This window comes from Ambystoma mexicanum, chromosome 3q (assembly GCF_040938575.1).
Source record: "Ambystoma mexicanum isolate Mex_15411 chromosome 3q, UKY_AmexF1_1, whole genome shotgun sequence".
Classification (NCBI taxonomy): Eukaryota; Metazoa; Chordata; class Amphibia; order Caudata; family Ambystomatidae; genus Ambystoma; species Ambystoma mexicanum.
In genome coordinates this window covers 204092927-204120267 of record NC_090926.1, presented here as the reverse complement: position 1 = coordinate 204120267, position 27341 = coordinate 204092927, and the positions used below count along the sequence as shown (strand labels likewise).

Sequence of the window (27341 nt, the reverse complement as noted above, 5' to 3'; positions counted from 1 at the left end):
CACTACGATGCGTAACTATTAATTTACTTAATAGAGTGGGAGGTAGACCCCTATCCTCAGCAGGTTCCTCCCTCTGGAACAACCACCCTGCCCCCCTCAGACTTGAGCCAGGTCTTAAGTTCAGGAAACTTCTGAAGACTTCTTCTCTTCCTTCCCTCTGCCCCTCCCTTGCTAACGTCCCCCTGCTGCTGTGACAGGGGCGTGGTTCCTTCTGAGTCATACAGGGGCCAGACCACCCCCCCTAACTGTCCTTGCAACATTCCTTGCCAGCGCTAACCCTGGGCACCCTTCCCCGGACTAGCCCAACCTGGTCTACTGTGTAGATCGCACTCATCGTTCCTTCCCCATCTCTCTCCCCTGGCTCTTGCCATCTTGCCCCCATAGCGCTTGCTCAACCCCCCCCCCAACTTTTTGGGCACCCCATTCCTACACCTCTCCCCCTTCCCTCCGCACTTACCACCTTTGTCTTACACTTGCACGGTAGGATTGTCAAAAGGCCAATATAACCGTTATGTTATTTTGTAGTTTCCTTCCTTTCCTGTGTCGGTCGAGCCTCCCCCTCTGTACCCCCCGGCATTTCCAGTTTGGCATTTCCAGTTTGTCTTTTGGCGCCCGAAAACACTTGTGTATAGGGACCATGCATATGTCCAATAAAATAAAATTAAAAAATTACCAGTAATAGCTTTCTGTGTGTATCTATTTGACACTTGGCTATCTGCCCCTCAGTTGGGGTATAGGAATAAATGTATATATATGTGTATGTGTATATATAAAACGCATATATATGATTATAGGTTTGAAGTGCATTGCAGAGTTTTCTGATGCTAGTAATGGAATTATTCGCAAAATATGTAGAGCATTCCTTTACAGTTACATACAGGTAGAACATAATCTGAAGGGTCTCAATTTGGAGGAGCATTATCAGTATATGTATCTGTAAGATAAGGATGGTGTGGCAGGAACACGCATGTCAACATCCATCTTCAATGTTTCAATAAACAACTTAGAATAACCCTAGACCACCCAGTAGATGGCAGACCTATACCTAGCATTTAACTTTAATAAGTGTTCAAGTTCCAGAAAAACGGTTATTGATCAGTAATGTTCGAATGGATTGTGTCCTCCCAAAAATTCTTCGTCTTTAGATATCTTACTCTCCAGCTTTAGCTGCTTCAGACCAAACATTTTGGCAGAGGGCGCTGTGCATTGATGCGGACGACTCGATATCCCTCGAGGGCCTCTGTCTCAAGGTTGGTGTCATCACTGGTATATATAGCACATACAGTGCCCTTTAGCTTCTGTTCTGCTTTTTCCGCGATAGCCAACGCTTTGAGAATTACGGCGTGCTTCAGTGAAAACAGTGACATACTCAAATAACGATGGCCTTGTCATCAACACCATCAACCCCGAAGACTGGGTTAAAAAAAATGCCACCATTGCGGCTCCAATATGTCTCACAGATCCTCATTGAGTGTGTCTGTGGTGCCTTGGCATGGAGCATAGGCCGGCAGACTGTGGGTCCTGTCAGGCCATGACAGGTAAGTCTTTGAAAGAGCGAAAAGGGAAATTAGCGACAGGTACGTCCCCTACAAGATCCCCCTCAACGACCCTGCCGAAAAAGCTCTCGTCCAGTGAGAGGGGACTCCTCGAAGGAAATGTTCAAAAAAGCGCTCTCGATCCAGGAGTGGGTCTCACCACTCTTCATCTTCATTCAAGAAGATGAAGAAAAGACGATTCCTCTGCTGAGAGAAGTATTACCTGTCCAACCAAGTCGCTGAGTGGGAGCCATACAGACAGGAAATGTTGAACATTTTCAAGGAGGCCCCGATTTCCTCGAAAGAGAAAACTAAAAGCCATGCTCCTGTCACACCATTTATAGCAGGCAAGAAAAGGGCTAAGGCTAAATCCTGCGCGCCTTCGAGCCCAGTACGTAGCCCAGAAACCCCACAAGAACCTTTGAGGTCTCGACTCAACAAATAAATCATCAAAGACTCTATCGAGACGGGGTTTGAACCCTTCGACGCCAAAGTCATCAAAAACATCACCATTGTTGTCTAAACAATCTACGCCATCGGGGCTGAAACCATAGACTCCTTTTCCCACTAAACCTACAATAGTCCCTAAAGCGGTTGAAAGATCATATAAACCCTTAAATAGGAAGGATTTATTCAAATATTTGTCTTCCATTTATGAGGAACACAAACCTTAGAACAAGATACTCATCCATTTGGTTTGGAGTTTGGCACGCCTAATGTCCCAGAGACCCATATCTCTGAAGAATCCAGGTTAAAGGACTTGTATGAAAATGTTCAATTGGCAAGTGGCATAGACAGGTCACCAGGACTTGATTTTGGGAACCCCGGACCTGGCAGACCATGCAGATGCCGCTTACAGGCAGCTTATGACCAGGGTAATAGACTTTTTAGGATGCAGCAGGCCTGCTTGTCCATTCGAGCAAGATGACCTGACTGTAATGCTCACCTGACTCCCACGGAGGCGCTGGCCTGGTTCGCGCTGCTGTGACCTCTTCTAAGGTGATGCGCAGGGTTCAGAAGACGGTCTGGACCAGGCCCCCAAATCTGGCTTGTTTGGCTCGCAGAAGTATCCTTCTGTAGGCGAGAATAGGGGATTAACTGTCTGCGGGGTAATGCAATCGGCCTCCCACTTTCCCCTCTCACCCTCCTCGAAACCCTTCTGTGATTCCCCTAGCGTCTCACCTTAGGGTCTGGAAGGAGGAGCTCTCCGTCCTGCTTCTGATGCAGGGGCGCGTTGGTATCCAGTTACTTCACTGGATTTTCGGATTGGTGAGAACCAAACTTGCTTGGCTTCCAGGTAAATTTTTTGATGAGAGGTTCCCCTTGTGTCCATGCATTAATGTACTAATGCTAGTGTCTTTTTCCCCATAGGGGCTGGGGTACGGAATGCCGGGGAACAGGCACCGACCCGAGATGAGAGGTGAAATCCTTGTAGAAATCAGGTAAGTCTTTTAAGAGCGTTTTTTGGTAATGTCTTTTCATTCGCTCATTAAAGCTGATTGCCTTTTTCCCCTTCGGAGCCGGGGTCCGGAAATGCCAGGATGCGGCGCGGACCCGAAATGAAGAGGGAATGAATCAACAGGTAAGTCTTAACATGGAGATTTAGCTTTCCTTATTCCCTTCTCTCTCTCACCTTTTGTTCTTGCCTTTTTCTCCCTAGGCGCTGGGGCGTGACTGCGAATCCGGATGATCGCTGCTGAACATGGAGGCACCCTGTAAAGGTCATTGGAATGCGGCGCTGCAGCGATCGATGCGATGATTTAGCAGGTAAGGACTTTTCCTTCTTCTGTTCCTTCTTCTGTTCTCTTCTTCTCTTCCTTTGCAGGTGATCCAGGATGCTGGCAGGCGTGGCAGAAGTCAGGATGCAGGAGCAGACACGGTGAGCGTCCAGCTGCTAGATGCAGAACAACGCGAAGCACGTGTGGCTGTTCGGGTGGGGTTTAAATAGCCTTGGAAGAAGTTCCAGGTATGTATCCTTCCTCCAATCAGGTATGTATCCTTCCCCGACCACGCCCGGATGGTAAATTAGTCCCCACAGGTAAAGTAGTTCCCTTCAGGCCTCAAGGGGGCCGGGATCCTGCAGCATGGTCTGCATCAGGTAAGTGCACCCAAGCACTCCCATAATGAGCCTGGCGCCTATGGCGCCAGGACTGATGTCTTTTATGAGCCTGGCGCCATAGGTGCCAGGACACTGTCCAAAGGGCCCCTATATGGGGTTGCTGGGTCTTTCCTTGGGGACTAGATGTCTGCTTTCGGGGACGCAGGGCTTGAACCGACTCCCCGGGAGCGGGCATCATGACACTGACGGGCATTCTTGATGAGGTCCCTCGGAAGGATCCTGTACTTCCTTTCCATATTCCCCTACAAAAAAGGGTAAAGGCAAATTGGGAGGCACACAAAAGAAGTCCAGCAGTAAATAAGAACCTCACCAAAAAGTACAGGCCTTCGAGTAGCAATTCTGACTATTTGTCAAAACATCCTACAGCAGAGAGCCTGGTAGTTCAGGCAGCGACTTCTACTTCTAAACAGGTGGCTTATCCAACCATACTGCCAGACAGGGATACACGTTTTGACACTTGGGCAAAGAAAGTGTTTTCTGCCGGGAGCATGGCCCTTAAATATGCAAATGCCACTTGCACTTTAGCTAAATTTACGTTCACCCAGTGGGACTGTATAGCAATGGCGGCTGAACATATTCCCGAAGGGGAAGAAAGAGATGGCTTCCTGAATATGTATTTATTTATTTGAAAGATATGTTTGTAGCCAACAAAAGGCTTTACATATAAACACAACAACAAAAGCATACAATGTGTATCATTATATAATTACATACATCACCCTACTTAAATAACATCATTTTTTAAAGATTGCCTAAAATATAAGACCAGTTGACAATTAGTTAAGAACAATTAAAACAAACTCATAAAATGTCATCATATGCTATATCAGATTCATGTCGTTTCCTTTTAGCAATAATTCCCATATTTCACTCAAATTATCACAAGTGCTGCTGTTATATCATATGCTTTCAGGTTCTTGGTTCTTAAGAGATTCAGGCTCTCACATTGACAGATGATATGTTCAGCTGATTTTAACAATTGTACCACACATAATCTACTCATTCTAATTTCACGAGGAATGCCGCACTTAGAGCCTACTATCTCTAATGTTTCACAGCTATTAAATTTAAAAAGGAGGTAGTACCTTATTATCTTACCGTCAGGGTAGGCGGCTTGGTATTTCGGTCTTTCCTGAGTGTATGACCAAAATTGTAAGAACATCCGACTATTCGACTTTGTGGCAAGCTCGATCATGTCTCTCTCTTTCCCTAGAGCATATATTATCCTTTTCAGTAAGGCTTCCATCTTTATTTCAGATAGCACCAACCAGCCAGATGCTTTTTCCTTTGTCCATTTAAAATAAACAGATTGTACAAAATATAGAGTGCATAAATCATGGGCATTATCAACATTTTTAAAACTTTCCATAAGTTTTACAATAAAAGTATCATTATTCAGTGCATTTAACTTAACAAACAACATGCTAATTTTATACTCTAAAATATCGCTTATCCGCGTCACACCACATCCAAGTAAAATATATTCAATAGAAACAGACTTAGACATTCTAAATAAAATCTTTAAAATCTTTGCATCAGATTTGTCCTTTTCTTTTTTGTACTGTTTTCCCCAGATCTCTGCTTCGTAGAACATACAAGAAACAACCTTGGATGAATTTAGCAGCAGAAAAGTGTGAAGACAACAACCACCTTGGGTTTCTATAAAATGGCTTAATGCCATTGTTATCTTCATACATTTAGTTTTAACTTCTTGCCATTGTTATTTCCATCCACGGTTTTTGTCAATTATCGCGCCTAAATACCTGTAGCAACTGACCACTTCAATTGGCTGTTTATCAATCGACCACTCAACATTTGTGATGCTCTCTAGTTTTGTTTTTCCTAAGAACGGGTTCATTTTGTTTTTTCCAATATTCATTTTTAGTCTGTTCTTTCTCGCAAAATTTTCCAAGGCATTTATCTTGGTCTGTAAGCTTTTAGGGGTATAGTCAATGTGTACGAAGTCATCTGCCTATCCTACCCATCCAATTTTACTGCCTCCTATCTTAATGTCGTTGGACGTATTTATATTTAATTCATCAAAATCAGCTAGGTACAGGTCAAAAAGAGTAGCAGCTAATATATATCCCTGTTTTACACCTTGCGATGGTGGAATGGACTCAGAGATTTTGCCCTCGCCATCTAACCGATCTGTCAGTGTACAATAGGCATATCATTAGGCATCAATAGGCATATCACTGATAACAACCCTGCTGGCATTCCCCAATATTGAAGTTTCTTCCATAATCTTTCCCTTATAATAGTATTGAATGTCGCGCTGAAGTCGATAAACGTGGCATACACTGGGAGACGCCGTCGATTCCATGAATATTCAATCATAGCTACAAGATTGATTATATTGTGCGTGGTGGATGATTTAGCATGAAAATCCGATTGGTTTGGTGGCAAAATGTTTCTCGACTACCCATTCATTAAATTCTTTCAAGAGAATTTTCGCAAAAATGTTTCCAGGGATGTCTAACACTGCTAACATCCTGTAATTAGCCAGATCTTTCCGACTTCATTTGTTGTGGGTAGGTAGTATTCTACTTTCTCGCCAAGATTACGGTATTAGTCCATATTGACCTATCCATTGAAACAATAGATTCAACGCATATGCCCATTTCTCAAGTGACCGTTTCACCAGTGCGTTACAGGTACCATCTGGGCCAATAGCTCAGGAAGTGGGTAAGATTTTGATTAATTTGATGAGGTCATCAATCGTTTAACAGCCTCTCCACAATACTATGTTATCACAGCTTGATTATTTCAGGGCCCAGAGTTCCTGAATATTGTAAGAGATGGAAAGGAGGCTATGTGTGAGTCTCTTCAATCAGGACTGGACTCTGCTGAGCCATGGCAGCGAGCTCTGTGAACGCAGGTTTGCGTGGTTGAGGATGTCTGGATTTGCAACGGATGTGCAGTCTAGGCTCCTCAACATGCCCTCAGCAACTTTGTTGTTTCTGTACGAGACTGTAACCCGAAGAAGAGATACATGCCCTCAAAGTATAGATTTATTGAAACTCTGTTATTTAGTTTCTTTCTAAGTGAAGAAAATAGGATTTTGACACAGGAAGTTGGATTCTTTACTTTAAACATCCTGACAGACTTTGTAGCACTTTTTATTTGAGGCAGCAAATCCCCTCTTAGAAATAGGGCAAGATAGGTTCTCTTTTCTTTTACTTTCATTACAATAAAAGTCTTTGCTAATCACCATGCTACCATTGTGTCAGACTCGTACTTCTGCACCCTTACATAAGTAAAAATATTGTCAGGGGGCGTGGCTAACTAGCCATGAAGTAGGACGTGTCTGAACAGCTGCTCCTGGTGATCCGATATTGATCCGGCGAAAACACGCAGAAAAACGACTCACGGCATCCATAAATGGAAGAATGGATGTCGGAACGTGTGCTCTGTACTAATTGAAGATTACAAGTGAATCGGAATTGGCAAAGAGGAAAAAGAAGCTTTCTTGGGAGACGGCCGCACCGAAATACGGAGATACAAAATGGCGGCTGACAAAGGAATTGAGCCTGATATGGTGGAAGCTGCCATATAGACCCGAGCAGCGAAGGCTGGAGGAAAAGACCGAATTGTACGGCGCCTGCTGTTGTTGGAATTGCACTCTTACTGCAGCACCCATTGCTGCACTGGGAGTGGGAACGCTCTGCACCGCAGACATAATGTTCGCAGCGCGTGGGCGCCTGAATTCAGCGGCTGCAAGCATCTGATGGGATAAAAGTGATCCGAACGGCGACTGCTGTGGCAGTGTCCGTGCAGACTAACGCTCCGTGCGGTTCAAGCGAACCCAGTGCGGACCACATGGTGCGCCTTTGCTGAGATGAGATCAGCTGTTGAGCCGGAGCTGACGAAGCGTACACATTGTTGCGCAAACACAACAAAGGACCCACGCTGTGCGAGGAAGCCGGCGCAGACCCACTGCTGCCAATTACCTGGAATCGACCAGTTGGAGCGAGTGCAGCGGAGACATTGTTGCTCTCGCTGAGATCAGGCTGGGGAAGTGAAAACGTCGCCCTCACGAACATAGGGCAGCGAAAATACGGGAGCGAGGTGCGTGGCATATCCATGCTGCACTTCAATATAAAAAACAATTATACTGCAAGCCCTGCTTTCCTGGCAGCATAGCAGAGGGGATCATTGCCCCGCGTGTCCAACCAACTGGAAGAGAGCGCCCTGCTGATTTACTCGGAGACAGAAGCTCGAGCGGATGTGCTGGCCTTGGGTATAATTTGTGGAAAATGAGGCGCATGTACTGAAGGTGGTCACGCAAGACCACTGCGTTGCACATTACAGATGAGACAGTATCCAGGAAGAACCACGCCTGACTCATCCCGGCAGCCGCTGGACGGTTGCATGCACTGAATAAAGGTGCCTTTTGGGTGGGCCACTGACACTACAGACAAACCCTTGCTGAGGGGGTTGGTATATTCTATGTCCGGGTGGACGAACGCCCAAGCTACAGATTGCTTCCAATGGTTCCACCACGGTGGCAAAGTTGAGCCCGAACACTGGTGGCATCAGATACGTGGGAGGACACAACCCCTCTGAAACACAATTTGGCGCATAGTGCTACCTGCTGTAGGTTTCGGACGATAGTGCTGCCAACTTCAGCTGTCCTCGTGGGATCACAACTGAATGAGCTAACTTGGCTGGCACGCTGCTACAATACCGGACCTAGTCATACAGGCGAGACAGAATGATGGCGGCGAGAGGATCTAAGCCCAAGGTCAAACAACCCACAATTGATGTCTTTGCTAAGACTCATCAGACCCCTGTTTCATCGGCGCAGGGCGCAGCGGTTGCGCCGGAGGGAGATACCCAATGAAGGAAAATCATCAGATCCTAGAAGCTATAACGGAGCTGAAGTTGTCATGGGGAATAACAATGGTGGACCTACGGACTGCATTGGAGGCCAAAATAGATGCGGTAGGAATAGAAGTTGCCCTACTGCGACAAGATGTTGGAGCGCTTGCGGAGAGAACAAGTGGCCTGGAAAGTGCGGTGAAAACTAATACAGAAGCCAGCGCAAGCAATACAAAGGAGGTCCATATATTGAAACAGCAAGTGGCTAACCTGGAGAATCGAGTAGAAGAGGCAGAGGGAAGGGCGAGACGTAACAACATTCGCGTGGTCGGCCTGCCTGAAGGAGAAGAAGGTCAGGACCCCACGGACTATGTGGAAAATATGATCCTGCAAGAAATAGGGGCTGACAAACTTTCACAGGGATTTACGGTTGAGCGGGCGCACAGAGCTTTGATGAGACCGCGGCCTGGGGCTCCCCCCAGGGCAATAATTGCAAAGGTCCTGAACTATAAAGATGGAGAAAAAATTCTGGAATATTTTCGCAAAGGAGGAACGATAAAAAGAGCATCGACAACCGTTACTGCATATCCTGATTTCACCATGCTAGTGCAGATGCAACGATACAGCTATGTGGCGGTCAATAGGAGGCTGTGCACAGCTGGAATTAAGTACATGTTACTATATCCTGCGAAGCTCAAGGTCTTGCATAAAAGCAAGGTGTTTTTTTCGACTCTTCAGAGGAAGCGGCAGCATGGTTGGACTTGCAGAGCTGCCCAGAGCGAGGAGAGGAACAGAACCGTGAGGAGCACGATAAGTGATGGGCACTTTTCATGTAAGGTGCAATCATAAAGGGCGGGGAAGAGTCCCATAGAAGTCTATGGCGTAAATAGTTGAACTGTACTACCCTGGGACATGCTGCATTTGTTGGATTGGATTATAGTACGTAACTTATACATGTAAACTGGGTAGCATGGAGCGTGAAGCAAACAGGAGCAGCAGGATGATGGCACCCTACCCCTGAGAAATAGTAATAAGGTAGCCACAAGGGCGACTTTACCCTGCTGAGCTGCGAGTACAGGCTATTGCCAGAAAGGGCTAGATGCAGGGGTGCCTGAGATCCAGGGATGGAGCTGTGCAACAGTTGGGGAGGGTATTGTTGGGGCATGGAGGGAGGCGGGAGGGAGGGGAGTTGGGGTGTTTGATGTGTTTTTGGCTAAGGGAGTTTTTAGTGGGGGAAAGAAGCCTATATAGAAAGGGATTAAACTTGGATATGGACTGCGCCACTGGGCGAAGGGGTGGGAGTTTAATAGACCATGGGGGACCTTAAAATAATTAGTTGGAATGTCAGGGGGCTCAATGGCTACTTAAAAGGTTATGTTATATCTGCGTAGACAAAAGATAGACATAGCTGTGTTGCAGGAAACTCACCTGACGCAAGACAAGATGGAGATGATTGGGAAAAAATGGAAGGGAACTGTAGCGGGCTCATCATACTCGGCCTATGCTAGAGGAGTACTAATCTGGGTAGCGTCACATGTCCCGTTTCAGCTGGTGCAGACGATAGCTGAAACGGACGGGAGGATGGTCATCATGAGAGGAATGGTAGAAAACAAGGCGATACGTATTGTAAATATGTATGCCCCGAACCAAAACACAGCGGCATGTTTTAGAAGACTATACAACAACCTTGGCATGTGTGTTGGGAGTGCAGTGATCTGGGGAGGAGACTTCAATTGCACACTGAACCCTAAGGTTGATAGATCCGATGGTAAAATTGATAGACCCGCCCCAGCCGCTAAGGCGTTGCAGACGCTGTTGGAGGACATTGGGCTCGGAGATGTGTGGAGAACAAGACACCCTCATGAGAGGCAATACTCGCATTATTCTGCCCCGCATCAGTTACATACTAGGTTGAACTATGTTTTTGTCACGCCGGATGTACTGACAGAGGTTACGCAGGCAGAATACAAAGCGAGGGTCCTCTCAGACCACTCGCCATTGATCCTTGAGTGGCAATATCTACCCCCAAGGGCAAGTATTCCGACGTGGCGCCTCAGAGCAGAGGCATTGAGAGACCCCCTGTTTAGGGAAGACATGAGGGATCAGATTGTTAAGTACTTTGAAACGAATATTGGCAGTGTGGACTCGGCGGGCACGCTGTGGGAAGCTTTCAAAGTTGTGATAAGAGGGGTAGCTATAGCGAAATCTAAAGGCTTGCAGAGGGGGATCCTGGCTGACCTACAAGAGACGGAAAACGAATTGGAAAGGGCATTGAGAGGTGGAGATAATACTAAGGTAGACATTGACCTGGTACTCGGGTTGCAGCAAAAATGTGCGGAACAATGGGAAAGATTGTGTAACCTTAATTATAAAAAATATATAGAGAGACAGCATATGGGAGGGGATAAACCGGGAAGGATCTTGGCATGGCTATATAAAAGCGAGACCCCCGGACCCATGATTAGAACAATAACAAGGGAAGATGGCAGCATTGTCGATACCGAAGAGGGAGTCAACCAAGAGTTTGTAGACTTTTACAGGCTATTATACGGGGATGAGGGGGAGAGCAACTGCGCAGCGATAGTAGAAACATTGGAAGATATAGGATTGCCACAGATAAGTGCTGAAGAAAGAGAGGAGTTGGATGCCAGTCACGTTAGAAGAGCTAGAAGAGGTGATGAGACAGCTGCCCACCAGCAAGACCCCAGGGGCGGATGGACTCCCAAGTGAATTCTACAAAGTATTTAAAGGGGAGGTGCTCCCCCAGTATTAGAAATGCTGAACTAAGCATACGAGTTGGACAGACTGCCAGTGTCACTTAGAGAAGCAGTCATAATACCACTTCCCAAGCCTAATAAGCCGGGGCAAAGCTGTGGTTCATATAGACCCCTGTCAATGTTAAATCAAGAAAGCTAAATATTGACGGCCGTTTTGGTGAACAGACTGCAGAGGGTTATTGGGAAACTGATACATCCCGACCAGACAGGCTATGTCCCGAATAGGAACATATCTAATAATCACAGACAACTCCATCGAGTTATTGAATATGGAAATGAAAACGAAGTGGAGTTGGCAATTGTGTCATTCGACGCAATAAAGGCCTTTGACTTGGTCAAATGGCCTTGGCTGTTGGCGGCCATGGCTGGTTACTGGATGGGGCCTGGGTATCTACAGTGGGCTAAGATGTTATATAGCGAACCGCTGGCCACAGTGAAAACCGGAGCAGTTATATCGGAAAGATGGCAACTACGCAGGGGAACCAGACAAGGATGCCCTTGGTCTCCCATGCTCTATATTTTGGCTTTGGAACCTCTGGCGATATATTTAAGACAACAATATGATATGATAGGCATCGCAGTGGGAGGGGAACGACATCTGGTCTCCCTATATGCGGATGACATGTTGCTGTACTTGCGCCACCCGGAGGAAAAGAAAGTGGAAGTGATGGAAAGATATGCAGAGTTGTCTGGTATAGCTGTGAACCCTCAGAATTCTAGCATGTTTCCATGGGGTGGATATAAAGGGATCCCGTTGAAACAACTACCGGTGTTACAGATACCCTGGGTGGTCAGCACTTTTCGCTATTTGGGGGTGGATATATGCCATACGGTGGCTGGGGAGCATAAGCATAACACAGAGGCGTCCATTAAGAAAATTGAAAATTGCGTGAGGTTCTGGGTGAAGCTACCTCTGGCAATGATGGGACGCCGGGGCTATGTTGAAGATGGTGGTTCTACCTAGGCTCCTGCATTACTTTGTGAATATAACGCATTGGATACCAAAGAAGTTCTTCATTAAGCTGGACAGTATGTGCAGGGACTTCCTGTGGCATGGCACACGGAACAGGGTTGCCCTCTGGAAGCTGCAGAATTTCTATGAGAAAGGGGGGATAAAACTGCCTAATTATGAGGTTTATTATATAGCAAACCAACTGCAGTATGTCGCTAAATGGCTCTCAGATGAGGCAACCTCTGAATCAAGGTTGTTCGGGCACGATTGTGCCCCATTTTATTTGACAGATTATGTGGCTGCCCAGGGCGGAAATGGAAGTGCGCCCAAAGATGATGGTGCTCGGGTGGAAGATGTGGCGTAGGGCATGCCATATGATGGAGAACCCATCCCCGTGTTCCCCGCAGGTACCACTAGTTGCACTGGCGGGTGGTGAAAAGCAACTGAGGTTGATCATCGGAAACCACTGGGAACCGGTTGGGGTAGCAACAATGGGCGATATCTGGCAAGAGGGGACCATATTAGATTTTGAGGTTGCATTCTGGCCAGTATATTACGTATCACAGAGTGGTGCAGAGAATTAAGAACACGTGGCCTGAAGTGGTGTTGGAGGAAGAACCAGACGCTACCATAGATGTAATATATGACATAGCAGAAGGGGGACATGAGATATGTAGAATATACGAGATGATGATGATGTCTAAAGTGGGTAAGGAGGTAATACAATTGAGACAAGAATGGGAAGCGGAAGTGGGGACCCTGATGGAAGATGGGATGTGGGAGCGAGCCCAAAGCTACCATAAGAAGGTGTCGAGGAATGCAAGACCACAGCAGATGCAACTGTATATTACGCATAGGGCGTAGATGACACCCCAGAGGATATCTAGGTTTAAAAATGCGGGGCGGCAAGCATGTCCTAAATGTGATGAAGAAAATGCAGTTCTCCAGCATGGGGTCTGGCATGGATTCACATGCTCATGAATATTCCCGTCGTCAGGCCGGGAATCCTCGGTAAAGAAAAAAAAAATCAGTATCAGTTTTGTTTCTGAACTGTCTTTCTTAGTAGTAACCAATCGTTGGTCTCTGGGTCATACTGCCCCCAGCCAATGACTGCCCTCTCCCTAAGCCCCGTCTCTGGCAGCCATCCTCAGATTTTTACTGCACGCTCAAGTGTTGGGAGTCCTCGTGTTCAGCTCTCAAGCTTTTTTGATGCATTTTCACGCTTTTTCAAAGAGATGTCTCATTTTTCAGTCAAATAGAGCCTCAAGCTCCACCATGTCTACATCCGATCAACGGGGACCCGTTTCGGATTTTCTACGCCCCTCAAGGGTGAAGTTTTCGTTGAGTACGCTTCTTGGAGGAGTCCAGAAGTTTCTGCGGCCTACCCAGACATGGCCCAGGAGAAAGGAAGCTCGACGCCCGGAAAGCTGTTCAGGGTTTGCCCTGGATGCCAGCTGCAGAATGTGTTCAAGGAGGACGAGCACTCACAATGTCTCTACTGCCTTCATGAGGACAAGACTCACGTGGAGAAGGACTGTGCGTTTTGCGGTAACATGTTGGAACGGACCATCAGGGACCGACACCTTCGTCTCTCCGGTCGATCTCAAAGGATCCAGCCGGGGAGGACCGAGGCGGTGACCCTCCCCCCAAGGTGAAGGCCACAGGCCCACAGAAGGTGGTGAAGGCCTTGATTCACCTGGCCAAGGCCTCTATCGAGGAAGTTGTGGCAGCCCTGGCGCAGCCTGAGGAGGCTACACCAATGGAGGCGACCTCGGGGCCCAGAGTTTCCCTGCCAGTGCGGAGGGAAGCCTCTATCGGGCCCATCGAGAAGACCCCCTTGAAGAACCTGGTGGAAAAAGAGGGGGGGAGGGAGACTGTGGCCATTGTGGACACGGACACAGCCTCCGAGGAGGAACTGGTTGAAGTCTTGGAGGGCCTTGACGAGGGCGTCTAAGAGGCCCGGTCCCACAGGAGGGATCCCGACGAAGGGGACGACGAGAGCGCCGGCGACGTTCCTGGTCAACCGTTGCGCCTGTCGCTTCTGGAGCCACAGGACAACTCGGCATCCATTTTGTTGACAATACAATCCTTATGTTCGGAGATAAGGACGAGATTTCCCCTACCACCGCCGGAGGAGCCGGAACCAGGCCCGTCAGGAAGTCCCCCACCGAAGCACCCCGGTGGGAGGCCGGCTGGCGAAGTTCGTCAGCGTGTGGGAGTCCATCTCCACCGACCGTTGGGTGCTATCAGCGTGTGGGAGTCCATCTCCACTGACCGTTGGGTGCTAGACGCCCTGGCCCAAGGGCACGCCCTCGAATTTCGAAAAAAGTGCCCCCGCATTCCTCCCGTGGCCAGGAAAGAAAACCACGTCCCTCAACTGCTGTTGGAGGTAAGGACGATGCTCAAGAAAGGTGCCATCGAGCTCGTCCCAAAGAGGCTCCGGGGCTCCCGAGTATACTCAAGGTACTTCCTCGTGAAAAAGAAGACAGGAGGGTGGTGACCCATCCTAGACTTGTGACGACTGAACAGGTACATCAAGGCACAGATGTTCCGCATGGTCACCCTCCAGCACATGCTGGAACAGCTGGAGGAGGGCGATTTCCTTTCGTCGTTGGATTTGGAGGATGCATACTTTCACATTCCCATTCTAAAAGGACACCGGAAGTTCCTCAGGTTCGTGGTCCAAGGGAGGCACTACCAGTTCATGGCCCTCCCGTTCGGATTGAAGTCGGCACCCAGGGTTTTCACCAAGTGCCTTGCTCCAGTGGTGGCGCGGATGCGCCTGCAGGGGATCCACGTCTACCCCTACCTGGATGATTGGCTCATCTGCGCAAGGACAAGGGAGCTCGCCGTAGAACACACAGCGAAGACCGTCCAGCTGCTCACGGACCTGGGGTTCTCCATCAACATCCCCAAGTCCCACCTGGTCCTCTCTCAAGTCGCGCTGTTTTTGGGAGCCAAGCTCCACACAGTGGCGCGTCTGGCCTCGCCATCGGAGGAAAGGACAAAGGCCATCCTAGGCAAGGTGCAGCGTCTGCTGGCCACAGACGTGGCCAGAGTGAGGTCCATCAAATCCCTCCTCGGGATGATGTCCTCTTGCATTTATCTCTTGCGCCTGTGCAGGCTTCGCATGTGCCCTCTACAGGAGTTCCTCGACGCCCGCTGGATTCAAGCGACGGGCAGCTTCGAGGACTGGATCCCTCTCAACAAGACCTTCCGACGAGCGATCCGGTGGTGGGGCACCCGTGCTCATCTAGCGGCGGGGACAGACTTTCAGACCCCCACCCACCAGGCGACGGTGACAACGGATGCCTCCCTGGAGGGGTGGGGAGCGCACACTGGAGATCTTCACGTGAGAGGCCTTTGGCTCCCGAAGGAGAAGCCGCTCCACATCAACATCCTGGAGCTCTGGGCAGTGTTCTGGGCCCTCAGGTCTTTTCTCCTGTCCCTCAAGGGCAAGGTGGTGAGGATCTTCACCGACAACACCACCACAATGTTCTACATCCAGAAGCAGGGCGGAACCAGATCCCCGGCCCTATCCAAGGAAACACAGGACCTGTGCCATTGGGCCGTTGCTCAAGGGATGTTTCTGGTGCCGTTTCATCTGGCAGGGATAAAAAAACACCATTGCCGACTCACTCAGCAGAGAGCTGCGCTCGTGCCACGAGTGGGAACTACACCAGGATCAAGTGGACCGACTCTTTCAGCGATGGGGCAAACCCCAGATCAACCGGTTTGCGACGGCGACCAACTTCAAGTGCCAGAGGTTTGCCAGCAGGTTTCCCCAACATAGGAGCATGAGCAATGCTTTCTCGTTCCCCTGGGACGGCCTGTTCCTATATGCGTTTCCTCCGTTGCTGTTGCTGCTCCGACTCATCAACCAGCTCAAGAGGTCCCGGTGCAGAATGATCCTCGTCGCACCGGCGTGGCCGAGACAGATCTGGTTCCCGGACCTTCTGGACTTGTCAGCGTCCCCACCAGTCAAGCTGTCGACGGACGCAGATCTTCTCTCCAGAGAAGGAGGCGCAATTCTTCATCACGACCCAGAGTCGCTGAACTTGCAGGCCTGGCTCCTGCTACACTAGAGTTTGGAGGTTACGATATCCCGGCCGACTGCAGAGAGGTTCTTGCGAAGGCCAGGGTGTCTTCAACTCTCAAGTGCTACGGACATAAGTGGAAGAGGTTCTCTATCTGGTGCCGTGCACAGAAGATTAACCTTCTGCGGATTACGGCCCCTCAAGTATTGCCGTACCTTCTGTCGCTAGCCAAAGCTGGACTATCTCATGCTTCAATCAAGATACACCTAGCAGCGATTTCCTGATACACCAGGACTGCTGGGCGGTCATCCCTGTGCTCTCATCGCCTGGTTAAAGAATTCATGAAGGGACTGTTTCGATCATTCCCGCCGGTGAAGGCGCCAGCCCCGGCGTGGGAGCTCAACGTGGTGCTGACCAGGCTCATGGGTCCGCCATTCGAGCCATTGCATTCGGCCCCGTAGAAGTTTCTGTCGTGGAAAACAGCGTTCCTGGTGGCCATCACCTCCGCACGCCGCGTGGGAGAGATCCAGGCACTATCCTGCAAGCCCCCATACCTGACCTTTGACGATATGAAGGTAGTGCTGAGGACTCACCCTTCCTTCATGCCCAAGGTGCCGACGGACTTCCATCTCAACGAGCCCTTGTTGTTACCAGTCTTTTTCCTGTCGCCTTCATCGCCGGCCGAGAGGACTTTGCACTCGCTGGATGTAGCTAGAGCGCTGAAGTTCTAAGTGGACCGAACGAAGAGTTTTCACAGAACATCACAGCTGTTTGTGAACTTTGGACCTGTGAACCAAGGGAAGGCTCTCTCGAAGGCTTCCATTTCCAGATGGCTTTTCGGCTGCATCATGCACTGTCATCGGTTGGCGAATCTACGGAAAGAGAAACCCTTTCATAGGATGCAGAAACAGATAGTGAGAAGGGATAGTCTGGGAATGGTGGGTGGGATAAGGGAAGCAGTGTACACGTATATGCGATGTATAAATTCAAATGTTAATTCATGCACTGCAAGTTCGGTTTGTATTGTTTGTTGGAATAAATTAATAAAATTGTTTTTTAAAAAAAAGTAAAAATATTGTCAAGAAGAATAATGCTGAGCAAGTAATATTGATTACTCAGTGGTAGGGAACCAACACTACTGTGATGAAGAAGGAACATATAATGAACACTGCTCACTGATTATAATCCTCCGCTGGGGAGGACCTACCAGCCTATCATAAAAAGGGAAGACAGACTACTGGCAGTGAGAAGATAAACCTGGGAATAATCAGCCGAGTCAAAAAAGAAAGTGAACCTATGTATCCCTATTCCTAAGAGGAGTTTTTCTGCCTCAACTAAAGTTAATGTGTCTGTCAGGATGTCTGTCAACTTAAGTGTCCACCGTCCTGTGTCAAGAAAACCGTACTTCTGTTCCTTACAATAGAAACAAAGGAGTAAGGCTGTACTGTTCTGGTCCCAGGAGAATGACTCCCTTCTCCTGGGTAATGGTTCCTGGTTTGTTGAAACAGTTCCCAAATCTTAGAACAGTCTTGCCTCTCACACTTTGTCAAGGGGAATGGCTCCCTTCCCCAGATGGTTAAGTTCCAAACAATACTTTCTTGGTGGTCCTTGAAAATGTCTCCCGTATCCTGATATCCTGTCACAGATAGCCTGAGGGAATGACTCCCTTCCCTGGGCTGTTTTGGACCTTACTGCCGTTCCAAGATACCAGGAGAATGACTGTCTTCAACTTGTAGCTTATCAGTTCCTTATAAGCAGGGGGGAATGACTCTCTTCCCCTGGTCATTTCGTGAGGCTTCACACCTACAACACCCAATTAGGAGTGTTAGACGGGTCCAAAACCTGGCTTCTCTTCTTCTTTTGTCTTGCCCACTTGGTTCAGTTCCCTGCCAAATACTACCACACGGAAGATCACTCATCACTTTCTTGCTTTGGGTCCCAAACCCAGGTGTCTCTTCTTCTTTTAATTGGCCTACTTGGTTCACTCCCCAGACCAGTACTGCCATTTGGAAGTATTGTAAGGGACTCCCCCTCTCAAATTCCCTTTGTGGTGCTTGCGGTCCTCAACCCTTCCCTGGTGGTCAACTGTTCCATTCCACCAACGTAATGAGGAGAAGGTTTGTAGGCGTTCTGTCCCCGCTGTGCTATCCAAGCAGTGTGGTTGCAAAGGGGCCTAGAGACACTTGCATTCGCCCTTGTGGTAAGCCACCCTGCGTCCCCTATGGGTCTCCTGTGCCACCCTTTACCTTGTTGGGGTTTTCGGAATGTCGCTAAGGCTTCCTGGGATGGCAGGCATTCGGTTGGGCTTCGCAGAATGCCTGCTTTCCCTGCGACTGTGCAACGGCCTTCCCGCCTGCCTTCTGCGTTCCTTCCTCTTCTCGACCATGCTGTACACACGTCTGCTGCAGCAGGCCTACCGATCATCAGACGCAGCAGACTGCCAGCGTCCTTGAAGCCCTCACCGTCCGGGTCAGCGACATAGGTTTGTATCTCCCAAGTACTGTGCGCAGCACACCTGCAGTCTTCTGCGACTGCTCTGGAATAAGTGTTTAATCCATTGTGGATTTGTATACAATGTCTCCAGCAATGTCTAGACCTGTAGTGTAAGTCCTTCATCTCCTTCACAGGTTTCATCTTGATTGCTCTGGCTGGCCAACTCATCCCAGTACTGGATTACTTAGGTTCCTGTTGGTCTTCTTCGTCTCAGTACTTTAAAGAACCTTGAGGTACAATGCCTTATAACAGTGCCTTATAACAGTACATAGGTCTACTGTCAACAAAGAGTTTACCACAGGAAGGAGAGGTTATTTTATGTGGGGATGTGATGTTCTCAAAAGTACTGTATACTAGATGGCTGTCCTAATCACCAGTCCCCATGAGATCCTCCCGCATTATACCTACCTGGCCTCATAGGAAAGGGCTGCCCCTCAGGGAGAAGTTACGGCATCCAGTGAATCGTCACATACCCTTCTCCTAATGCTGCTGGCTTCCTCATCTCCTTCCATGGGAAAACAGGACATGAAATCCACGTTCCCATGCTCTTTTCTCTTATTATGTTCTACACAAACACAGAAGGGCTGCAAGTCCAAGAACCAGTGCATGATCCTAGGGTTGGTATCCTTCTGAAGGCTAAGCCAAGTGAGGGGTTAATGGTCAGTAATAAGCCTAAACTTTATCCCTGTTAGATAGCATTTTAGGTATCCTGTGGCCCACTTTATTGCCAGTACCTCTAATTTGATGGTGGCATAATTTATTTCTCGAGGAAATAACTTCTGGCTGATAGTATAGCACAGGATATTCAACACCATCGTATTTCTGAGATAAAACTGCCTCTATCTCCACCTTAGAGGCGTCAGTCTGAAGGATGAATTCCTTATTTAAATTGGGAACTTTTGAGACTAGCTCACTACATAGGATAGATTTCAAGTTGTTGTAACTGACTTGATCTTCTCTCTGCCAATGCAGTTTTTGGGGCCCTGTATTGTTTAACTTATCGGTTAGACAGGAGGTGATGTGGAGTAATTGGGAATTAACCTCCTGTAATATCTGGTAAATCCTAAGAAGGCCCTTAGGGCTCTCTTGGTTTTTGGAGCTAGCGTTCCCTGGACAGCACAGACCTTTTCTAACTGGGGCTGAACTAACCCATTCCCCACAAGAAATCTGAAGGTTTTGACTGCCAACTGGGCTAAGTGGCATTTCTTGGGGTTGGCTGTGATGCCAGCTTGTCTCAGAGCTATAGTGATTTCATAAAGATGGAACATAAGCTCTCCCCAGGATTGACTATTTCATCCAGATATGCCCCACAAAAGCTCTAATATGGTTGCAGAATCTGGTCCATTAGTCGCTGGAAAGTAGCAGGAGCGCCCTGGAGCGCAATTTGAGAGGACTTTAAAATGAAATAGTCCTCTAGGGGTGGAGAATGCCATCTTTTCTTTGTCCATGAGATTCAAGGGCACCTGCCAATAGCCCTTGGTAAGATCAATCATGGAAAGATAGACTGCTTACCCCAGACGATCAATAAGGTCATCAATCCGTGTAATCGGATAATTAGCGAACTGGGATATAGCATTAAGTTTGCTAAACTCTATACAAAACCTCCATTATTGATCAGGTTTTGCCACAAGGACTATTGGTGATGACCACAGACTGTGAGATGGTTCAATAATATCTGTGCCAACATTTTCTCCACCTCTTGGAGGACTATTTCCTTCCTTACCTCTGGGATCCGATAGGGCTTTAAGTTGATGATTTTTCCAGGGGGAGTGTAGATGTGATGGTTGGATTCCTTTCACTCTCCCGGCTTCACAACTAACGATATCTGGGAACTGGACCAAAAGATCCTGGATGTCTTGCAGTTGCAGTGGTGGACGGTCGGGGGCGGGAGTACTAAATTCGTTCCCTCTGTCTCCTCTGACCATAAACTGGCCATTACCAGGGAGGACGATGCCACTGGGCCCTCGTTCCATTCCTTCAAGTGGTGAACTTGGTATATTTGGGTTTTATTTTGTCTATAGGGTTGGGCAACTTGATAGTTACAGGGACCTGTTCTCTAAAATTTCAAATGGGCCATACCAGAAGGATCAGGACATTGCCTTTTTGTCATATGGGGCTTTTTGATTTTCCTGTACTTTCTCTAGGTGGGAATGTACTATATCTCTCAGCACAGCCATATGTTCTTTAATCCGCTGTGCGGTTTGAGACAGAGGTAAGATGGCTACTTCGCCATGAACTTATTCACAAATGTGTTCCCCAGGTCTGTTAAAATTTCTTTCGGGAAGCCCACTTGTTCTAGAAAAGGGATCAAGTGTTTTAAGATCTGATGAAATGTATTGTTCCTTGATGAGTAGGCCACTGGGTAACGTGTGCCATAACATCAGCATACACGCCTGGCCAGTAAAACCTGCTCACAACCAACCTGTCCCTGTGTTTTTGCCATCCCTAAATGTCCAAGGCTATTGTATGTAGTGGTGTGATGTTCCCACCTGGGCTGTACCTTAGATGGTCGTCCTTATCCCCAGAGGGGGAGTCCCTCCCCAAAAGATCCACACACATTATACCACCCACAGGGGGACTTTTGGTAGTGGCCTCATTGCCCTGACCTCATGCCAGCAGCATTAGGAGAAGGGTATGTGACGATTCACTTCGCCTTGGGGAGAAGTGACGACTTTTAGTGAATCGTCACAATGCCTACGCAGGAGAAGGGAGTCATTCTCCTGGTCTTTTGTTATTTTTATCTTAGTGGTAGGACAGAACAGATTAGCTTTGGACAGAGGACCGACGGATTACATATGACTTCAGAAAGACAAAACCTTAGTTTGTTAGGCAGGGAAATCTATAGATTAGGGATAGTGAGACATTTTCCATTTGTTATTTTAATATGAGTTTCAAGAATATCTACATATGGTGTCAAGAGTGCAATCTGGTCTAGTTGACAAACGTTGGGGGACCCTGTAATTCAATAAACACAGCAGCGGGTGACTAATAGGTTATACCAAGGTTATACTCAGGTTATACCAAAATGTAATTGGCATGGGATTTACGCAGATGTCAAGAAGCATTGTGATAACCTTTCCCCTCTGTCAGAAAACAGCAACCCAATCAGTACCACCAGTTCCCCTTCAACCTCTCCTCAAACTATTGATGTCCTCCTTTTCTCGTATTGGCATGGACATCATTGGGCCTCATGAACCATCGAAACTTGGGAACAAGATCATCCTTTTTATAGTAGATTATGCCATGAGATACCCTGGAGCTTTGACCTTCCGGAACAATAATAGTCAACAGATGTTGAAACATCTTATTCCCTTCCTGTCTTGAGTAGGGTTCCCTAAAGAGATCTTAACAGATCAGGGGACCACCTTCATGTCACACATAATGTCAGAGGTGAAGGAAATACTGCAAATTAAGACGCTCAGAATATCTGTTTATCATCTCCAAACTGATGGGCTTGTCGAACGCTTCAATCAGACCCTGAAAAAAATACTGAAGAAACTAGTAGAAGTGGACAGCAAGAATTGGGACACAATTGTCCCTTGGGCACTTTTTGCAGTAAGAAAATCACCTCAGGCCTCTTTCGGCTATTCCCCCCCCCCTTTCAGCTTCTTTACCGTAGGGACCCAAGGTACATGCTCACCATGCTAAGGGAAACCTGGGAAGAGAGGGAAGAAGCTGCCGTAGCAATTTCCCAAACAGCCCACCATCTCAAACAACATAAGGCCTTAGTACGTGAGGTAGTAAACCTCTAGGAAATCTGAAGCGACCCAAAAAGCCCAATATGACAGGAAAGCTGTCCACTGCTCCTTTTTTTTGGGTCTAAAAGGCTACTACCCACTTGAGATCGGTAAATACTATTGAAATGGTTTGGGCCCTTTGAGATTATAGAAAAAGAATCCTTGTAAGTACGTGGGTTCCCAACCAGATTGATGCCAGAATACTCAGTTGTTTCACATCAACTTGTTAAGAGTGGAGGATAGATCCCACCAAAAAGGCTTCGCTAACCATGGCCCCATACATACCGACCTCAGTCAAGTGAACAATCTAATTTCCACTGAGTTAATCCTTGACTAACAAGAAGACATTAGGGATCTCTTAAATCAGTTCCCTGACCTCTTTCACGATCAACTAGGGAGGGTTAAAGGTTTCGTACATTACATCCAGATGCCCCAAGAGAAGGTGGTGAACCAAAGGCCATACAGGATTCCTGAGTCCCAAAAGGAAATAATCGTAAGGGAAGTGGAAAGTATGCTAGAGGCTGACATCATCGGGCCATCAAAGAGTCCTTGGTCTTCTCAGCAAAATCAATCATGCAGGTTTTGCATCGATTTTAGAAAACTGAACTCCGTCTCACAGTTTGATAAGTACCCGATGCCTATAATAGTTGACTTAATAGACAAACTGGGTCAAGGCCGATACATCTCCACAATTGATCTCACCAAAAGCGAAGTCCCTTGAAACCCTCCTGATATACAGAAAACTGCTTTTTCCACTCGCCGGGGGTTCTTTTAATTTAAGGTGCTACCCTTCAGTTTACACGGCGCACCCGCCACTTTCCAGCATCTGATGGGCTGAGTATAGCAGCCCTTTTCCCATTTTTGTGGTGCATGCTATGATGACCTCTTGATTCACAGCAAAACCTGGGAAGAACATCTATTTCAGCTGCAAATCTGAAGAAATGACATCTGCTGATAGTCTGCCTTTAAACACCTATGATTCTTTGTAGTTAATGGGTTAGTACCACCACAAATAGAAAAAAGAAAAGCTGTGAAATTCCCCTACCTTCCTCCACCAAAGACCAAAAGAGAGCTCTGTTCCTTTTTAGGACTTAGGTTATTACTGTAGGTTTATACCCAGCTACTCTACCATCAGTTCCTGTTTGACAGCCAAACTTAAGAATGTGGAGTTTATCCTTCAAACTGGGCCTCCAAAGTAGGTATTGGGGACGTTCTTTTCCAGGAATACAAAGCAATAGAACATCCCCTCCTTTATATTAGCAGAAAACATTTCCTGAGGGAACAAAACTATGCAACAATTGAATAAGAGGCCTTAGCCATTAAGTGGGCAATAACCTACCTGAAATACTATCGGAGAGGGCAGAGGTTTTGATTAATAACAGATCACTCTCCCCTTAAGTGCTTAAGCCTCAGGAAGGATTCTAATGCTTGCATATGTGATGATTTCTCAACCTCCAACCTTACTGTTTTGCTATTGAACACAGAAAGGGCAAAGAACCGGGGAACGTCTATTATTTCCTTAGCAGATTTCCAATCTGTGAAGAAGTAGAAGCCATACTCATAATCGAAAGGATATGTGACAGATCGAGGGATTCAGTCACTTCTCCCCAGAGGGGAGCCTTTCCTTGTGAGGATAGGGAGGTGAGCCTGCTATGTAATAATCCCAAGCTAGTGGTGGTGGCATGCGGGCCCTTGGGGTGTGGAGGGGGGGGAGCAAGGACTCCCGTTCCACAGAGGAACTCCATAGAACCCCCCCTCTTTTGGAACAACAGTCACATCAGAACTTCAGAGACATTCATCAAACCAAGCCACTGTTTTCTATTGCCACATAAGATTCAAGATCCAAACTGAGGAACCACATAGTAAAAATACCGCAAGAAGAAGAATGCTGAGCGAGTAATATGGATTACTCGGTGGTGGGGAACCAGCACTACTGTGACGAAGAAGGAACAAATAATGAAGACCTCTCAACTAAGAGAGAAAATGGACTAAAATCCCCCACTTGAGAAGACCCACCAACCTATCATTAACACAGGAAAAGGAACTACTGGCCTTGAGAAGTGAAACCTGTGAGTTTCAAATCAGCCAAGTCAGAAGAGCTGAGAAAAACTGGGAGATCCTCCGTCTGGTGGAAAACACAAGGTTCAGTGGGCATAAAGCATTGAGGAAACCGAAGGCAGAAGAGAGAGAGATAAGAAAACCCCAGGAGAGAGAACCAGTAGAGGATGGTGGCGTGACCCAGGAAAGGTGGACTGGACAGTCTGACTGCAACGCAGTGACCGCTGGAGTTCTGGTGCTGCGGTTAAGAAACCGAAGGAGTCGGAGCGAGAACAAAGTTATCCTGGCTACAAGCGAAGTGCCTATCCTGCGAGCAGGTCTGTTGATGCCAACCCATGAAAACCAAGGTAACTGGAACGGCGGGAGGCCCGGTAGGGAACACAGGGATAAGGAGTACCATCAGCCTACTCGTCCCATTGAGTGGTCAGAAACTAAGAAGAATGAGAACCAGTATGAAACTTCTTTTACTCATCTCAGTAGTATACGAATGGGACAAGAGAATAAGAATAACTATTGAGTCTGCTATAATTATCTTAAAGAGAAAGACAGACTCTTAGGAGAAGGATCATGATATCCACTAACTTATGCACAGAGTTAAAGAACGACAAAAAGTCATAGAATAAGAACCACTTACAGAGGGATTCAGTATCCCTAATAATCTCAGGGAAGGAGAGACTTTCAGAGGCACTTAAATATATTGTACAGGAGTTTCCAAAGCCCATAACACTAAGGAGAAGAAGTCTTCAAAGGGAATGAATAGGCGAACCAAAGACTGGGAAAAGTCCCCTAGAGGAGCTAAATGAGCTAATCCAAGAAATAGCCAAAAAGTTATCAAATGTGTCTACTAAGGATGAGGAACCCTATCCAGGAGAAAGGAGTCATTCTCCTGGTCTTTTGTTATTTCTGTTTTAATGTCAGGGACAGAACAGTTTAGCTTTGGACGGAGGACATACTGTTTACTTTGGACTTCACAAAGACAACAAGCACCTTAGTTAGTTTGGTTAGGCTGGGACATCCATAGATTAAGGATAGTGAGGCCTTTTCCACTTATTATTTTTATGAAAGAGTTTCCAGAATGCTAATAAAACTGGTCTGTTTCCTTCTTCTGACTTACCACAAACCTCATAATGCAGCCCTCTACATTGTGTCAGTCTTTGCCACCATGCATTGAGTGATTTGTTTGTTCAGTTATCAATCAGTTTATGAGCTATGTTTAGAAGGTTTGCCCAATATTTGCCATATAATATTGGTATTGCATTGCGGTGCCCAAATGCTGGTCTATCTGTGGCTTTCTAGAGGACACAGTTAGATATCCGTTTCCTGTGCATGGCCTAATGCTTTTCCTCTCTGGCATCCCATTCTAATAGTCTAGTCCATTGATGGGGTTTCTAATCTGGGAGACTGCACCATGGACTGCCAGTAAACACCTGGAGAATTATCAGGAATGCACATTGTTTTCTACTACCGTTTAACCCTCTCCCTCTTCTGTCTACAAATTTGGTTATCAAGTCTTTGTTCAATTTGGTTCTCCATCACCCCTTCTGTGTCTCCCTGTCCCTTCTTTTACTGTTCCTTTTCACTACAGATCCTACTCCCCCTAGTAGCGACCTACTTCCCTCGTTCATCGAATTCATGCACTGTCTTAAATATTTACAATGAGTCTTTTCCTCCCCTCAGTTATCTGTCCGTCTATTCCCAGAATGTCTCTCCTGTCTGTCTTGATCTGTCTGTTCTGCCCCCTTACTCTCTGCATTGGCAGGTGTGGATCTGTTTCAATCTCTTATACCTTTCACTTTTAAATTCCCATTCGCTTTCTCCATGTCCCTCATATAGTCTTTTCCCTCCATTCTAGTTCTCTCCATAATGCCCCCCCTTGCTCTAATTCCATTTCTTCCTCTCTTACTACAGTCTTGTCTTCTCTAAGGTGTGAAGATGGACCCAGGAATGTTTTACTTGCTGCCAAACCTTTGCTTTTATGGCTGATTTCATTTTGTCTCTTTATCAACCCTTGCTCTTGGCCTCTTTTGTCATCAGAAATGGACCTCTGTGATTCGGGATGCAGTGGTCTACCTGGAGAGCATGCAAGCACAGGTGTTGAAGAGGATCACCATCTGGAAGAGGCAGCAACAGCTGTCTGGAAATGGGGCCTTTTTCAATGAGGACCTAGCTCCTATCCAGGAAAAGTGAGTGATCATGGCATTGAAAGCATCTCTGCACAATCAAAAGACCTTTTCCTGACAGACATATACACCTAGTTCCAAACAGGTTTCTAATCCATACTGTCAAGTAAGATTCAATCTGTTCTTTCTGGGTCTTATTGTTTGCCCTTCTCTGTTGGTCCCTTTTCTCATGAACTAGGGCAAGACTAATGTCTCTTTTGTATGCCTTTCTATATTGTGTTGATTTCAGAGATTTCATTTTAACTTTCACTCGCACTTTAAAATCCAGATTGGGTCAACTAAACCCTTCATCCTTCTGAGGGTTTTCACTTGTGTACCATTAAATTGGGTAAAAAGAACTCCTGACATTACAGTGCTTAGAAGCAGCAGAACCCATCACACCATAAAGGACTTTATTAAAACGTGATGTTATATACCAAATGAGTAAAAGTTTGTGTGATAAGATGTAGGCTATGCTCAAATTCATTTTGGAAAGAACTTAAGCACCACAATATTTACACAAATAGGTGGGTGAAGGGAAGAAAAGACAGGATGTGTAATGATGAAGAAAACAATCATTTTATGTATCGGCTATTGTGTGTCTACTCTTGGTGAGGGTAGGCTCATGTGGAGCACGCAAGATGTTCTTC

The 27341-nt window shown here is 47.0% G+C and overlaps 1 protein-coding gene across 7 annotated transcripts in view; it reads left to right on the top strand.

Annotated features, from left to right (window-relative positions):
• STAT6 (signal transducer and activator of transcription 6) overlaps positions 1-27341 on the top strand; it is a 1449539-nt gene that overhangs the window by 919197 nt on the left and 503001 nt on the right. For all 7 annotated transcript variants that reach the window (XM_069653558.1, XM_069653564.1, XM_069653563.1 and 4 more), the window contains one exon: positions 26567-26715. In XM_069653558.1, the coding sequence (XP_069509659.1) occupies positions 26567-26715 (149 nt within the window). The remainder of the gene's footprint in view (positions 1-26566; positions 26716-27341) is intronic.